This window comes from Ruditapes philippinarum, unplaced genomic scaffold, assembly GCF_026571515.1.
Source record: "Ruditapes philippinarum isolate M1 unplaced genomic scaffold, ASM2657151v2 ctg18131_1_1_1_1, whole genome shotgun sequence".
Classification (NCBI taxonomy): Eukaryota; Metazoa; Mollusca; class Bivalvia; order Venerida; family Veneridae; genus Ruditapes; species Ruditapes philippinarum.
The window spans coordinates 1-17,259 of NW_026864486.1; the positions used below are offsets into that span (position 1 = coordinate 1).

The 17,259-nt window shown below is 31.9% G+C and overlaps 1 protein-coding gene across 1 annotated transcript; it reads left to right on the forward strand.

Moving 5' to 3' along the window:
* Positions 1-919: 919 nt before the first annotated feature.
* Positions 920-13,841, forward strand: LOC132725770 (cAMP-dependent protein kinase regulatory subunit-like; the record flags this gene model as incomplete). The annotated part of the gene is given in 4 exon segments (XM_060710950.1): positions 920-1,078; positions 6,055-6,146; positions 7,137-7,198; positions 13,795-13,841. Coding segments are annotated over 4 exon segments (360 nt in total), but the record flags the coding sequence as incomplete, so codon positions are not given.
* Between the last annotated feature and the right edge of the window lie 3,418 nt (positions 13,842-17,259).

Below are 17,259 nucleotides of genomic sequence, written 5' to 3' on the forward strand. Positions count from 1 at the left end.
TGATTTTTCAGTGTTGAATTAATTATTTTAAATATTCCTGGGTAAAAGAGCAGCTTATACTTGTGTTTTGTCTGTATTAATATGCTATAATTATGTTACTAAATATTACTGACAATTTTGCTTCGTCATCATCATACATGGCAATATAAAAATCATACTAAATTATGCAGCCTGCCATTGAATCCTTTCAGAATTGTCATTTGTATAAATGCCATTTATCTATTGATATGTAATTCTCAATTTGTTTCAAAAAGTAACATGATGCAGTTTATTGTGTTTTGTCTTTTTGCAGAGATTTTCTGGTTTTCAGTGTTCAATAATAAGTACAATGAAAACTATAATAGTAAAATATGCTGATTAAAGAAAATAATACTGTGGTTTCCAAGTACTTTGTATATAGATATTTTCAAGGAAATATTGTACTGGTTAATAAAATATAGTTCCATAACAAGTCATTTAACACAAGAAAATTTACCATACTAATAAGAGAAATAAGTTAACAACATCACTTGATTATTTTATTGATCTTGTTGTATTGATGATAAGAAGATCAAATCAATCATCTGGTTTAAATTTCTTTGTGACGCTATATGGTTAAATTAAAATTTTGATGTGGGGCATTCCAGGCCAAGTGGTTAAGGTCGTTAACCACTTGCCCCTCGCATCTGTGGGTTTGAATTCTGACAGGGACTATGAATTCTTTTATGTGAGGAAGCCTATCCAGCTAGCTTACGGAACGTCTGTGGTTCTACTCAGATGCCTGTTTGTGCCTGAAATAATGCACAGAAGGGCATCTGAGGTCTTCCTCATCCAATAAAGCTGGAACATCGCCATATGACCTTTACTGTATTGGTGTGATGTAAAACCCAAAACAAACGAATAAAATCTTGTTAATTTAGATGTGTATTTTCCCCTTCAGGAGCAGAAAGCTAAAGCCAAATCTGCAACACCACCTAGTGATGAACGTGAAGATGAAGTGTCTATAACTCCACCTCATCCTATTGCCAAAAGAAGTCGCCGTGGTGCAGTTAGTGCTGAGGTTTACAAAGAGGAAGATGCAGCTCAATATGTTAAAAAGGTAACACCACTCTGATGTCCTAATCATGCATACTGTAAGGTATTAGCCGAGTGACTGATGTCCATCTGACTTGTATACTGTAAGGTATTCAACAATTGGCACTGATGTCCTTAAATATCATGCATATTTTAGGGTATTAGCACTGATGTTCTTACCTCGCGTATGGTAAGACAAGAACAGTGTCACTCTTAAAAACAGCTAGGTAAAAAAGACATCTGATAAAATGCTGTCAGCATACTCTTAAAGCACTGCTGTAACTAGTAACAATTAGCATACAGAAAAGGTCACTGCACTAATTTCATCATGTCAGCAGTACTGTTAAAGAAACCAGCACTAAAATCATACAGTCAACAATAATTTAAGGTTTCATATTGTAAGATACCTGAGCACTAAAAGTATTTAGTCATGAACACTGTAAGAGTACCAACACTTAAGTTATTTTGTCAGAAATACTTTAAAATACAAACACTAAAATGACATAGAAATTACAGTCTTAAATCATATAGTCAGCAATACTGTAAGATACCAGCACTTAGATTATAAAGTAAGTAAAGCTGAAAGGATTTTGATATCAAATGAAAAATAAAGTTTTCAATTTGGTTAACAAGCTTTAAGTAGTAGAGAAATTGCCAAACAAATTTTTATTGCTTGAAAAAGCTTCAGAGTAAAAGGACTAGAAATGATCGATTGCAATGATATAAATAGAATAATTTTTATCTTAGATTAGCGCAAACTTCAGATCTGTTGTTACTTAAGAGCACGTTTTGTTTTTGTTTACAATTTCGATCCAAGATCTTGGCTTTTACTAGAATACATTGATTGAAGTGTCCCTGGTGTGCTTACATTTTCTGTGAGACACTCTCATTACCTAACCTATAGTTTGTCTTATATAGCATTAAAACAACAAACTCTTCATAGCATGAATTTGTCTGTATGTGGGTGTAACAGTACATCATAAAGTTTATTGGTTAACAGTACATAATCAGTAATGTAAGGGAAATTGGTAACAGTACATTTTGTAACACTTAATATTTTTAAGGGATATTTTTCAGGGAAATGGGATATCAGAACATAATGTAAGAAAAAGACACTGTACATTTTGTTAGGGAAATGGGTAACAGTGCATTGATCATTAGGGAAATGGGTAACTGTACATTTTGTAAGGAAAATTGGTAACAGTACATTTTGTAAAGGAAATGGGTAACAGTACATTTTGTAAAGAAAATGGGTAACAGTACATTTTGTAAAGAAAATGGGTAACAGTTAATATTTTTAAGGAAAATCTTAATCATAACAATACATAATGTAAAAAAAAATGGTAACAGTATATAAATAACACATGTCTGTGAATAGCATTAAAAATATCATCCCAAGGAAAATACTGTTATAACGTCTGGGGTAATAGTATATTTACTAGGGAGTTTTTTTTTGCTGTTACTCACCTTACAAACCTTTTATTACCCGAACTAATATTTCATTGGGGCACTGTTTCTATGGGATTTTATTTTTCATATTTTTACTGTTATCAGATTCTATGTAACAGTACATTTTTTTAATCACATGGTACACTTAAATTACCAGTCACATAATGGCCGATGGGAAATTAACATCACAAAAATAGTGATTGGTAATAATGCTTAATGTTAGGGAAATGGACAAACTTGTCAGAGTGTGAACATAAATTTATTAATGTAAATGACATTTTGTGAAACAAATTTGTTGTCATACGTGGCCATGATTTTTATGGGCAAAAATATTTCTTTCTTCCTTAATCTAGAAGAATTGTATTGAGCATAGGGGAATAGTTTAATTGAGGATTTATTGCAGGAAAATGTAAATCTCTGTTATTGATTGATGGGTTGGTTAATATTATTTCCAATTTGAAAATGCTATTACAAAGATTCCGAGAATTCTTTGATTTAATAAAAACCATTGGCTGTAACACACTATTCCTGAGAGAGGCAGGTTTGCACTGAATCAATATAAAATCTTGTAAAATAATGTTGTTTCCTGTCCCAACAATAATCTAAGGTTACTGTATATAAGGTCAGATGGATTATATGATCTACAATCAGACTTGTGACAATTTACAAGTGTATTTGTAATAGAAAGAGCATTGAAACACAGGCTATCTGATATGTGGAGGGGGTGTTAAGCCCCCAGTAGAGGGGGTGTGAAGCCCCCTGTAGAGGGGGTGTAGCCCCCCTAGTATAAATCAGATTGCCATGTGTTTTGATGTTCTTTCTCTTTTGTATCGTATAAAAAATCAAAACACATTCCCTGTAACGTCTTAGTATGAAAGGGCAGAAAAAAGTAACAAATGAACAGGCATCTGAATATAATATATCGCCTAATACATTCTCTTTCGTCACAATAAGTAAACCCCAGAAAAAATGAGCATCTGCGCTACAAACCATTTACAGGCATGTCCTGAGAAAAGTTTCAGAAATTCTAGTGAAAGGAAATCCATTTGATTTGAAAATATAACATATTTTACATAGTTCAATCCGGGGGTGCATACTTAAAACAGAAAAATATGAGAAAGAAAAAAAGTATTATAACCCAGAATTAAATTGTAAATCAATATTGAGAGTGATTCTAAAATCTGATAAAAAGGAGATCCCCGAAAAAAAATGAAAGAAAGAAATTTACATAAATATTGCTTTTAAGCCTGATTTGTCAGTTACATGCATCCAAACTTTCATTTTCTGGTGATTTTGAACAATAAAAATGATTGATTATTCTGGAAAACCAGGGTGAGCAGATTAAATGATCTGCAATTTTGCACACAAGTTAGTGGAAATAGTATAAACATCTAAAATACATATTTTCAGTCCTCACAGTCATGTCAAAATAAAAAGGGGAGTTCCTTTAAAGATTAAACCTTATTTCAGATGAAGGAGATGTGAAAAATCAATTAACTATATAACAGTATGTGATTAGATCATACTCTAACTTCTTATATTTACTCTGTAGGCAAAGTAACAGTCAAATATCACAGAATGATAGATTTTTATGTGAATGTTTTATTTGTCCAGACCTGATATATTGGTTTTCTAGTGTTTGTTATTCAGCCTAAATATTCTATCATTTCCTTTGATTGGATGTGAATGCCTGTCCTATTTGATCTAATGGCCGACCAGTAGCCTCTTGCTACAAGACTTGTCAATTCTTCCAGAAGTCCAATCTATAACTTGTCGGTTAATATAAGATTAAAGGAGACCAGGCTTTATTAACCAGGAAACAGTTTGAAGTTATATACTCATCAACAGTATAGTAATTATATCTTTACCTACCAGCATCTACCAAATTATCTGATGATCTGATAGAAAAAATAACCTCCCAGAAATCATAAAAGTAGGAAAGTTATGTATGTAGGTAAACTTTTAAGCTGCAATTCTTGTAATGTATGCTCTTTATAGCAGAAGAAATTTTAAAGATTAAATGGGAAGAAATATCTTCCTAATGTGTAAATATTTGCAGAAATTGTTTTGTATTTTACAGATTTTCATTATAGAAGCATTAATCTTAAGATTTTTTAACTTAATGATAGGATTAAACCTGTCAATTATTTCTAGTGGCCTTAATGACTTCCCTTATTATACTTTATCAGTGGTGGCTTATCCCTGCCGAATCTGACCAAACTTCACAGTTTAATGCTAAATTCTAGCATTTTTTGCTTTGAAATCATTTAAAATTGATTAAAATAAACAATTCTAAATCATATTATTCATGTACAGTATATGTTTAAGCCTTTAAGCATTTCTCAGCATTGCAATAGAATATCAGTGAAAACAAACAAAAGTCACCAAGAAATGTGGCATTGACAAAAAATCAGCTTAAACTAATGCAATTTATTAATACAGGAATTACTTCATTAAAATTAATTTAATAAAATCCCCCGTGTGACTGAATGGTTGAGGCATCAGAATTGCAGTCACTGTTTATCTTTGTGGGATGTGACAAAATAGGTTTAAATTAAATACTGGAATCTTTGAATCTCTCAACTCAAGCAGGTGAGGTGTTGCTTTTAAGTTTGTAACACCTGAGGTTTGCCAAAATCATTTTTTTCCTGTTTCGGTGCCAAATGACCTAAATTGTGTTGATGCGCTGTAAAGCCTAACAATACAAACTTGAGTAAAATTTATGTTGCATAATGCTTCTTTGTAAATCATAATTATATGATATAAGATTGTACTGTGAAATTTGTGTTACATAGTGGTGCAGCATAACAAAAATTACATTATGGTATATGATAGAAATTTGGTGAAAGTATGATGAGAAGTTAGATAGATATGATGATAGATGATTCTGTATAGATCATGTCCCTGGGGATCACAACATCTGACATTTTATGAACAATTTGTCTGATATATATACTACTGTAAAATGATCAACCTTCCCTGAAACTTTTCTGTGTATGCTATCAAATCTGCCGTAAAAGGGTGTGAACATTCATTCAAGTGATCTCATAATTATTGTAATTTTTTGCATGATAAGAAACTTAATAACAGAAGTAAAGTTTCAGTTTCTATGGGTGAGTTTAAACTGCTGAATTTATTAAATGGACTTTTAATTTGTCCATTTTACACTTTTGGAAATACAATCGAGACTGTCATGTGACTTTCCAAGGAACCTTTAGAAAAAGGTCACATATGACAGAGTCTCTTAATACAGTCGCAAAGTCAAAATCAAATTTTTAAAACTGTCTATAATACTATTGTGACTCAACATACATAATTGTGTGAAGGAAAAATATCTAATCAATTGTATAATATTAATATTGAATCATCATAATGGTAAAAAATGAACTTGAATTTGATGCATTCAAAATCTTAGAATATATTGCAGTAGACTTTGCTTTATACTTGTGACAACTGCCAGATCTGGCAGGTAATGGATTAACAAAATTTTGATGCTATAAATCATGTCTACTTTGTAATTGTTAATATATTGTATTTTCTTTTTTGCTGCAGGTTGTTCCTAAAGACTACAAAACAATGGCTGCACTGTCCAAAGCTATTTCAAAAAATGTCCTGTTTTCCCACTTAGATGACGCAGAAAGGAGGTATGTGATATTTAATGTTGTTTTATTGTGAAGTATGGCTTTTAGATGGTTGTCAAATTAAAAAAACAACCTTGATACCTGAAATAAGAAAGTTATACTAGTCAAGGGTAAAGTATTGGTATATATAGCTAATATAGTTGTGACATTTAATGAAACTTAAACCTAGTGAAAACTCTTTGGCGTCCAAAGCATGTCTAAAGCTAGATTTTGTGATATTTTTTTGTTCTGGGTCAGAATCTAGCTTCTAGAAGTAACATTTTGCCACTTGGAGTTTAAGTTCAATAACAGTTGAACTAAACTGCAAGGTACTACATTAAAGTAAAGCAGTATTTGATAATCTACTCTAAATTCGTGTAGGTCTATAAACATTTAATTCATATAGATATCATCTCTAAACATTTTACATTATTAGGAGCAATCATGAAATAGCTTGAAAACCATTTAAAATAAAACCATGTATAATCCGGAAATGCTTTCAAATTGTTTACATTTTGCAATCTTTTGATAAAGCAGGAAAAACACTTTAATAGCTGAAAGTAAAAAAGACTGAAGAATTTATGTTTTCTTGAAATCTTGTGATCTGGTGAAGGTAATGTATTTGAAATATGCCTGTGAAATCAGTCGTTCACATGGCTGCAGGGACAGGGTGTATATATTTAGAAAGTTTAGATATAGACTATCTTAATGTTTCAAGAAATTAAATTTGTCTGAAGCCTTGAAAACCAATTTTTTGTCAAGATTTTAACAGGAAGCAAACCTCTGATTCTCAATCACTTTTTTTCTGTATCAATTGTGTGTCTGTTTCATTATTAATCAAACTGTTCAGACAGGAAAGTGTTTTGGTATTTTCTTGTTTACAGTTTAATTCCCTTAATTGTTTCACCAAGGTACATCATGTTAATATTACTAAGAATTAAATACAGCTTTGTTTGTAACAACTTATTGTAGGTAAAAATAATTTCTGAAAGTCAATGTTATTGTTTTTTTCAGTGATATTTTCGATGCCATGTTTCCAGTACACAGACACGCAGGGGAGATAATCATTCAGCAAGGTAAAGTAAATCTGTCATACAGATGTAAAACAGTTAAAATATATTATCACTGCAGATGTAGTAAGCAACTAAGCATATTGCCACTGTTCAACATTTTACGTAGAGTTAAGGGCATTGACTTCAAGCAACTTGCCCCTTACCGCTTTTGGTTCAAATCCCAACAGGGACTTTGGATTCTTTCATGTGAGGAAGTTATCCAGCTAGCTTACAGAACGTTGGTGGTTCTACTTAGGTGATCGTTCCTGACTGGAATAATGCACGAAAGGACACCTTCCACCACCAGTAAAGCTGGAAAAGCACCATTACTATGACATACATTGTGTCTGTAAACAATAACCCAACCAAAAAAAAATAGAATAAAGGTAAACCAACCTTTGTTACCAGTTAAAAATTAGGCAGCCATTAAGATTGAACTTGAACTGTTGAAATACAATATACTGTTGAAATACAATATTTTTACAATGAAATCCTTGACTCGGTTATTAGACAGACAAGTAGTTTATTTTACAAATGTGACTAGGTCAGGTTTGAATTCATACTTGTAAATTACTTTTTTAACCTAATATTTTAATCATGAAAATCTAGTTGTGTGAAACAATGATGTTATCAGTGTGTGGATTTTATTTGAGCCGCGTCACGACAAAACCAACATAGTGCTTTTGCGACCAGCATGGATCCAGACCAGCCTGCGCATCCCCGCAGTCTGATCAGGATCCATGCTGTTCGCTATCAGTTTCTCTACTTGTTATAGAGTTTGTAAGCGAACAGCATGGATCCTGATCAGACTGTGCGGATGCGCAGGCTGGTCTGGATCCATGCTGGTCGCAAACCCATTATGTTGGTTTTGTCATGACACGGCTCATTTATGTTATTTGATATTTAGAGATATTGTCTTGAGTGTAGTGACCTGAAAGTTTTTGCTTTGCAAAGAAGGGGGACTTCACTAAACAATTGCATGCTAAATAAGATGTTTTGAATAAAAAATGGTTGGTAGTTAACTGTGTAACTACTATTTGACATAAATTCAGCATCTGTGTTATATTTTAACTGGAACCTTTTACAAAAAGTTCATAGGGCAACAAGGATCATTCATACTCTGTTTCAAACATATTTTTGGGGTACCCTGTATAGTCTTTTGTAATATTAAGTATTAATGTATATCATAAAGCTTTTTCGAAAATTTTGCTAAAATAAAAGTTATTCTTGTATCTAAGGGCAAGTTCTATATAAGTAGTTTGCTGAAATCTGTACTATAGATTTCTTTCAAAACAAAGAAATGTTGCTCTATTATATCCTGCCTGTTGACAACTTGAAGTAAAACTTGTTCATTATGTGAAGGTAATGAGATTGAAACTGTCAGATAATTCCTATTGACTAACATAAATAACAAGCTTTCATGTCACAAAGATGTCACAAACATTTAATCTGACTCAGTAGAAGCTCAGTCTCTTGTAAGTTACAGATTAAATCCATAACATAGATTCTGTTTTAATGCAACATTTATCAAGAAACTGTGGGTAAATAACAAAATCAACACAAATTTCCATTTGAAACAATTTATTCATAATTTCCATTGTAAACAAATATGTTTTGTTCTAGTGTTTGAGAAGTAATGAATTATTTATACAGTTGTCTTTTTGGTTTAGAATAATGAATGTTAGATTATTTGAATGGAGAACAATTCCGGATTGCACAGGCTGTCCCAGGAACAATTTTTGACATGCAAATACTGTTTCAAAGGAAATCAATTAGTCAGATTTAGTCAACACAATTCGTTTATAGCTTTAATTGTACTTTTAATTTTATTATAATTATGTCCTGCTAATTAATTGGTAAAGAAGCAAAACTAAAAAAAAATCATTAGAAAAATTTCTTTGTTCTTTCTGTGTTCTTAAATTTGGTTTTATTCTTTATAATCTTTAACTTGCTGTGTTTCATAAATGGTCTAGTTTTTTTTTTTTTGGAAATGACCATTTCCATTTTGGGTTATCAAAATGAAGTTTTGAAGTTGGTCATCATATGGTATGATTAGAGCCTAGTAGAGACTGCATGGATGTGCAGGCTGATCTGGCTCTATATTGGTTGCAAAAGTTATCACTCGAGTCCGGTGGCATCCAAGGGTGGAGGTGGTTTAAGGTTGTTGATTTCAAGCCACTTGCCCCACACAGTTGTGGGTTCCAATCTTGCCAGGGACTGTAAGCATGTTATTCAACTAGAGTTCAGAACTTCTGTGGTTATACACAGGTGTTTGCTCCTGCCTTAAATAATGCTGAGAGGGAAGTTAGACACCTGAGGTCTACCCTCCACCAATAAAGCTGGAGCATTGCCATATGACCATAACAGTGTTGGTATGACATAATAGTTTAAACCAAACTACAACATCTTTAAGTTCCAGGAGGGTTATTGTTTAAAAAAAAACAACAACAAAAATATACTATAATATTGGTTATGGGGATTTGGACAGTTATATGAATGGCTTTTTCCAGCTGTCAGACTGCAACATTTAAATTTCCAGGAATTAACTTGTATACCCTTTAAGAGTTTTCATGAATCTTTTGCTAAATGTTAACAGTGATAACATAATATGTTTAATGTACCTTACTATAGTTTGAAGGGCATTATTAAAGGTCATTTGTTTAAACCTTCAGGATTTTTGTGTCTGCTCTTATAATAGTTCTTTTACCCCCTTAGAGAATTTTCATACAATTTTGGACAAAAGTGATATACCTTATTAAGATGATTGCAGAACACAAAAAAAAGTATCTAAAACCTTTACCCTTTACAAGATTTTCATGACATATAAGATTAGAGGTCACACAAAGCACAGCTGTTGCAGCTTAAACATACTCCACTGAGGTTTTTTGACATGACAGGACTGAAATTGTTTTTGAAGATTTGTAGGTAGGCATGGACCAGTAACTTGTTTACAAATTTTCTGCTAATTCCTTCGACCCGTTTTTCCAGAATAATCATTTTAATTTTAGAAAGAAACCCAAAAATGAAACCATTGCAATGCTTTTCACTCAAATATCAGCTTAGAATCGCACAAAAAATCTATTTTGATTTCAATGAATATTGGTATATTTCTATGTTATCCTTTGCAGACTTTTTCATTTTAAGTGCTTGACACTTCATTTTTGTAAGATTTTCAAATTTTATGTGTTTATGCCTTTGGACCCAAGTGGAGTTCGTTTAAGGTTAAAGTCAATTTTAAAGTTATTCTCTCCAAAGTTACATTGTATCCTCTCCAAATAACTTTATTAATTATGCCATAGAAAGGATTTTCAGAAAACTTTTGTCAAATGTTTATAGCAATGAGCTACATCAGCTCAAGGTCAACATTGAAGTGAATTGTTTGAGTAGTCAATTTTATGTCAACCTATTTTATAAAAGCTTTGCAAGATTTTCATGTAAATGTTTAACCTAATTAAAGAACATGACTGTGCAGGTAAATTTGTTGATTGAATATTCAACTGTACACTAAGATTAAACCCCTGTCACACTAGGCCAGGGTTCTCACGGTGTCCAAAGAAAATTCAGAACCACAAGGTGAGGACAATAAGATGGCAAGCATCTAACATTACAAAGCCTGTTGAAATTATAAATGAAGTGTATGCTTGCCCATATGGTAATATTTCTGTTGGTGAGGGTAAACAAACCTAAACACTCGCAGCCTAGCAGTATATCATTGGTGGCATGGTTAAGATTTTACTACAGGGTATCCCCATAGAACTTAAGTATGCTACAAGGATTTAAATATATCATTTTGTAAAGTACTCTTCACTTAGGCTACAGATTCTTGAGGAAACCAGTGTCTCATCTTGTAGACTTGTCAGCCATTGAGACCCATTTTGTTCACCCATTTCTCTCTAAAACTTTCTTCTTATTGTATCCTTAATTGACATTAAGTGTTGATGTGACTTGAAACCCTATGCTCAGAGCCCCCATAAGAAAATAAATTGACATTTCAGATTGCCAAAGGAGATGGGGGAGTATTGTAGAGCCTTGATATTTTGTAAATATTAAGTTTCAGATATATATCTGTAAGACTGTAAGTTTAAGTACCAAATGTCTGGTTCTTTTTATGATGTTAAATATTTCCTCAATACAATACAATACAAATACTATATTCAGCTTTGAGCCCTCTGGCCCATGCAAAAACATGAATGTTAGACAAATGGGTGACAATTAAAATCTACTACTTAAATGCCCATTATTTACTCAGAAGGAGGGCCAATGGGTTGGTGGAGGTGGGACAGATTGTTACTGTTGGTAATAAAAGATTAAACGATTATTTTTGATATATTTTTTTTTAATTGGTCTTGACCTGTGTAAAAGTTGGACCAATCTGAATATCTAGTTTTTAGGATATATCAAAATTCGAATACTGTATAAGAAACTAAAGTAGCTATACGCTTTACCCTAGCTTTTTTAGTCTCTGGAATAAACCAGTACATGTACTGAGCAATAAGTTTCAAGTTCTTTGCTCAAGGGAACAATGACTTGCCCCAGACAGTGTTTGAACCCAAGCAACTAGCAATTGGTACAATGCTTTAATAACTCAGCCAGGCTGTCACTTTATATATAGACAGATGTACAGTCTGGTCTATAGTTTTATACTGGTGACAATGTGTCTTATGTTAATACTGCTAGAACATCCTGGGTAAATAAGCGCTGCATAGTATAATGTAGAGTTGGTAACCTAAAATACAAAAAAAGTGAATGAAAGCTTCTTATTTGTTGTGTATTATACATATGATGTGACTTATACATGTAGTAATTTCCCTTGCCTGATAAGAACAATGAAAATGCATTAAATGCAAGCACTGACTTTTGTTTGCCAAGATTTGCTATGGTGTTTCTTCCATGCCAACACTGTAATTAACTAAGATGCCATATCTGTACTATACTAAGTCTTGTAGACATAATTCAGTACATAATGTAATGTATTTTGTCTGCTGATGAATGCACAGATATGTTATCTCATCCGGGTTCATAGGCTAAATGTGACTATTTAAAACTTATGTCAAATTGATTTTGTAAAGGTGATTGATTTATTTAATATTTCCCCATGAGTAAGCATATCCATTATTAAACCATAATTCCAGTGTTAAAGTCAATCAATAGTTAATTCTTGCCATCATCATTGCTGAAAGCAGATTTTAACAGTTACTTGTTAATGATGTTCTTTTGCCAGGAGAAAAAAAGGTAAAAATAATTACGAGTTGGCTTAGATTGCCTTATTCATGGAAAATTGTAATTAAGTTTCAACCTGTGATCATTCTAGAAGATAGAGACAGGTTAAATAAGGCGAGTTAACCACTAACCTGATTAATTTGTGAAATGGATTTGCCCAGCTTTGAATTTAGAACAGTCCATTAAAAAGTTTGATGTTTAAGGTATTTAAATATCAAAGTAGACAAATTTAGGTACCAACGGAATAATGCTTGGTCAGGTGGCATGGATTTGCAGGCTGGACTGGCTTGGTTAGGGCTAATCAATTGCAGTTTCAGCTGTTTGAAATATCACAATGTTATAAAAAGGCTTCTCAATGGTCCAATGATTTGAAATACTAGCCATATATTAAAGACTTTCAAAAATATAAAAAAATATTTTAATTTACCAGATTTCAGTGAGTAAAGTGATGGAAGAATGATTGTTATCTTTCCTATTATATCAAATTGTCTTTGTCATCAAATTGTCATTTGTCAGTTGATGTGTACTGAAATACCAGTTTTCATTAATTTCATTGTCTTAGAAGATTTATACTTTACAAAAACAAGTATGATGTGTATAAAGTCCTATAAATTTTCATTTTAATCAAACCATTATAATATATCAGATCATTTAAGATATAGTAGATCAAACTGTCAGCTATTAGGAACTGTTTAGTATATTGACCAAACTATACCTATAGATAGACATATAGTTAAAAGTTTATTAGCAGTTTAACTCTGTGTAACATTATACTTCAAATCCAACGAACTTGCAAAAGGGACAATATCTAATGTAAATGAGCATTTTCTATTAAAATTTTGTCAGATCAAAATGTTTATTAGTCACCTTACAACAATATCTGTGGTTTGTAAGATTAGAGTATTCATTGACAGCATTATTATAGACTGAATTATAGTTACATATATAGTGCTGGTATACAAGTGTTAATTTACATTAAACAACAAAATACAGCAATTTGACTTATAATAATGCAGTACATTGTGTATATGAATTTAATTACGACAATTTAATCACAATGGTAACCACATTTATTGATGATGATGCTTGTTATACAAGGTTACTTCTTTTTCATCACAACAAAATAGAGGTTTAATTTGTTTATGTGTTTTTGTCAAGTAATCTATTTTAAGCCAAATTGTGACATACAAGCATGACACTGTGACCTAAGTTTAGAGAACTTAATTTAAGAGGACACTTTACAACAAAGATTCTGTTAACCCTTGATTAATTGATGTTTTTGTTTTCGTTTTGTTTTTTGTTAATCATAAAAGCTCACATTTACAAGGCAACCTGACAAGTTATACAGAAGTTGAAACACGTTAATTGTTGTTGTTAATTGTTGTTGTTGTTATTTTCAGGTGATGAAGGAGACAACTTTTATGTCATAGATCAAGGTGAAGTAGATGTAAGTAAACTTACATATTTTATATACATGTATAGTTCTGTCTCATTGATTTTGACATAATTTTGCACTAATTTGAATTTCAAAAAGCCTGCTTGAAGCACCATGCTATCTCATGTAAGTTGTTTTTAAGCTAAAATAAAACACATTTCCAAAAAGTAGATAAGAATGACTAATATTAAACTGGCTCGATCAATTTGAAACAGAGCCATGTTTGGCAAGCATTTTTAAGGTTTCTTTTGGACTATTTTACTTTGATATTTAGTAACAAGTCTGATTTATAAATTAACATAAGTAATCATCCTGTAATCATAAAAGGATTTTTACCTGCATTTAACTTTGTTCAGACCCAATAATTCAATAATATTCTTTTTCCTTTGATGGATTTTCATCAAATTTGGTGTTCAGTGTTGAAACGTATACAATATTGTGTCCAAGTTTAATAATCAATATTATAGACCCTTGAAGTTAAGAGTTAGAGCCCTTTCCATGTTATTATAACTCAACAAAACAACTATGATGTTTTGATCAATTTCCACTATAAACTAGTAAACATGCCAATAAAACGGTTGTAGCACTGATTATTTCAGATACCAGCTGGTATATTAGTAATTTGTTAATAATTGAAATATTTTATGACACAGTTACGTTTTGAACTTGGATTTTATTTGAAATAAACTGTTCTTTTACTGCTGTCATTGTTTTAATTGACTGAACATGCTAATTGTCAAGTTGCATCGTGAGTAAGCCAGTAGATTCTATGCCATTGTAAAACATTATAAATACTATGCACATCTTTCATTAGTCAATGTTTATAAAAAAGCAAGAAAAGTTTTGAGCTCAAGTTGTAAGTTAGTACTTTATTTAATGTAACTAACACATTCGGTTTCCAAATCTTCCATGTGGGCCTCAGCAGTTGAGCTATTCTACAGTAAATTCTCTTTATTAAGACCACTAACGGGACTGACTCAAAGTGGTCTTAATAGTGATCTGGTCTTAATAGTGAATAGGTCACTTTAACAGATGACGAAGTCCAACTTAACTTAATGTATACCTTGTATAGTTTTATGCACATAGTAAATGTACTTAATTATTAAACGAGTAAAAAGAAACACATATTTTTTTAAAACAAAAAACATTTTAAATGTACGATAATATGATAAATCATTAATATAATGAAAATATTAATTTACGGCTAGTGTTTCAAGTTTCCCCTTTAGAAGAAAAAATATGAGGTATTAATATAGTTATGACTCTCATTATGATTTATACATTAATTACATATCGAAATAAAGCACACATGAACTGATAATTTGGTGTAATTAGCAATTTTTACCATACTTGCTATAAATTGTGATGCACAACAAACAATTTTAGATGCTATTCACCTGGCTATTACATCCTAATTACGCCGACAAATTAATCGTTTCTCACACCATAGCTGCTTAGATTAATTCGCCAGAAGTGGTTTAAACTGATCATGTTGACGCTTGAATGCTAAAGATAAATTGTAAAGCAAGCGTCTAATCAATCGATATATATTAATGACCTCATTTGACCCGGTGTATTTGTTTACGCCAGAGGGAAGATTACGACAATTAATTGGGGGCAATAAACACCAAGTGATGTCTGGCCATTATGTTGCATGGTCGTAATACAGGTTAATGTTTTGATAAGGAATACACACAAATGTCTGACAGAAGTGGTCGTTATGCCGGATTAGAGACGTGGTCGTTATACTGGTCATTTTTCTCAATGAATAAAGAAGGCAAATATTTTGTACTCTAAAAAAGTGCCCGTAATAGTGGCGTGGTCCTATTTGTGGCGTGGTCGTTAGGTGGCATTTTACTGTATTTCCTTTTTTGCAAAACATCAACTTGAGCTAAAATATCATTGCATGTGAGAATATCGTAATAGCTTCAATTGATTAATTGTATTAACTTTCACAAGCATCCAGACTTATCAATACTTTACCAGGCTGATAGTTACATATTACCATGGCAGTGATTGTAAAATTCAATTACTTGGGTTATACCCGAGAGATTCTTGTCAAAGATATCCAAGATTTTATTAAGCATATTGAAAGTTTATACATCACTACAATGAGGTGCAATCACCATTTGCCAGCATATAAAACAGCCAATCTAATGATTTTAATATCTTTATTGACCTTGTGAGTTTGATTCCAAGGAAAAGTCTTTAGAAAATTGTTTCAAATGCAAATAGTAAAGTAAACATTCTCTAATCTTTCATAAATAAACTCTCATGAAATCTTAAATAAACAAACTCTTATGAAATCTTGAATGAACAAACTCTAATGTCATCTTGAATGAACAAACTCTTATGTCATCTTGAATGAACAAACTTATGTCATCTCGAATGAACAAACTCTTATGTCATCGCGAATGAACAAACTCTTATGTCATCTCGAATGAACAAACTCTTATGTCATCTCGAATGAACAAACTCTTATGTCATCTCGAATGAACAAACTCTTATGTCATCTAGAATTCTCGAATGAACAAACTTATGTCATCTCGAATGAACAAACTCTTATGTCATCTCGAATGAACAAACTCTTATGTTATCTCGAATGAACAAACTCTTATGTCATCTCGAATGAACAAAGTCTTATGTCATCTCGAATGAACAAACTCTTATGTCGTCTCGAATGAACAAACTCTTATGTCATCTCATATGAACAAACTCTTATGTCATCTCGAATGAACAAACTTATGTCATCTCGAATGAACAAACTCTTATGAACAAATGTATGAAATCCCAAATGAACAGTCTTTTTTTTCTAAAGGGAATGCTTGATTGTGAAGAAGCCATTAAAGTACAGTTTATTATTGATAATAAATATACATTTGAGTGTGAAATGGTTAGCCTGTTGAACTGGTAATCTAAGGAATGCTGGTTGTGTGTGTTCAAACCATGTCAAGGGCAAGCCGTTGTTTCTATGAGCAAGATACTTTACTCTCATTGCCCAGTACATGTTTGTTCCAGGAAATGTATTAAAGAGTGCTATAATAAGCTAATAACTTCAAACACAATCGAACTAAATTTGTGTAAACTAAATGTACATGATAATATTAAGTGTTGGAATGCTACTCATATGCCACTCAGTATAAGGCCAATATCATAAAAAGTTATTAAGTCTATGCCCATAAAATGGCTTGATAAAACCACAGAATTTGTTCAGTCCTACAATAAATGGAGCTGAATAAAAGTTGATGGCAAATCACTCAATAAAAATAGGTTTCTATCTTTGCCAGATTGATATCAAAACTATGGCAGGAAATAAGAAAAGATTGCAGGGGGGTGTATTGATTTAGTTTAGCTACGCTGGACTAATGTAATGTATTAGATTCCTGGTTCACAGGAAGTTATATGAAATATCAGAAACGTGTTTTTTTTG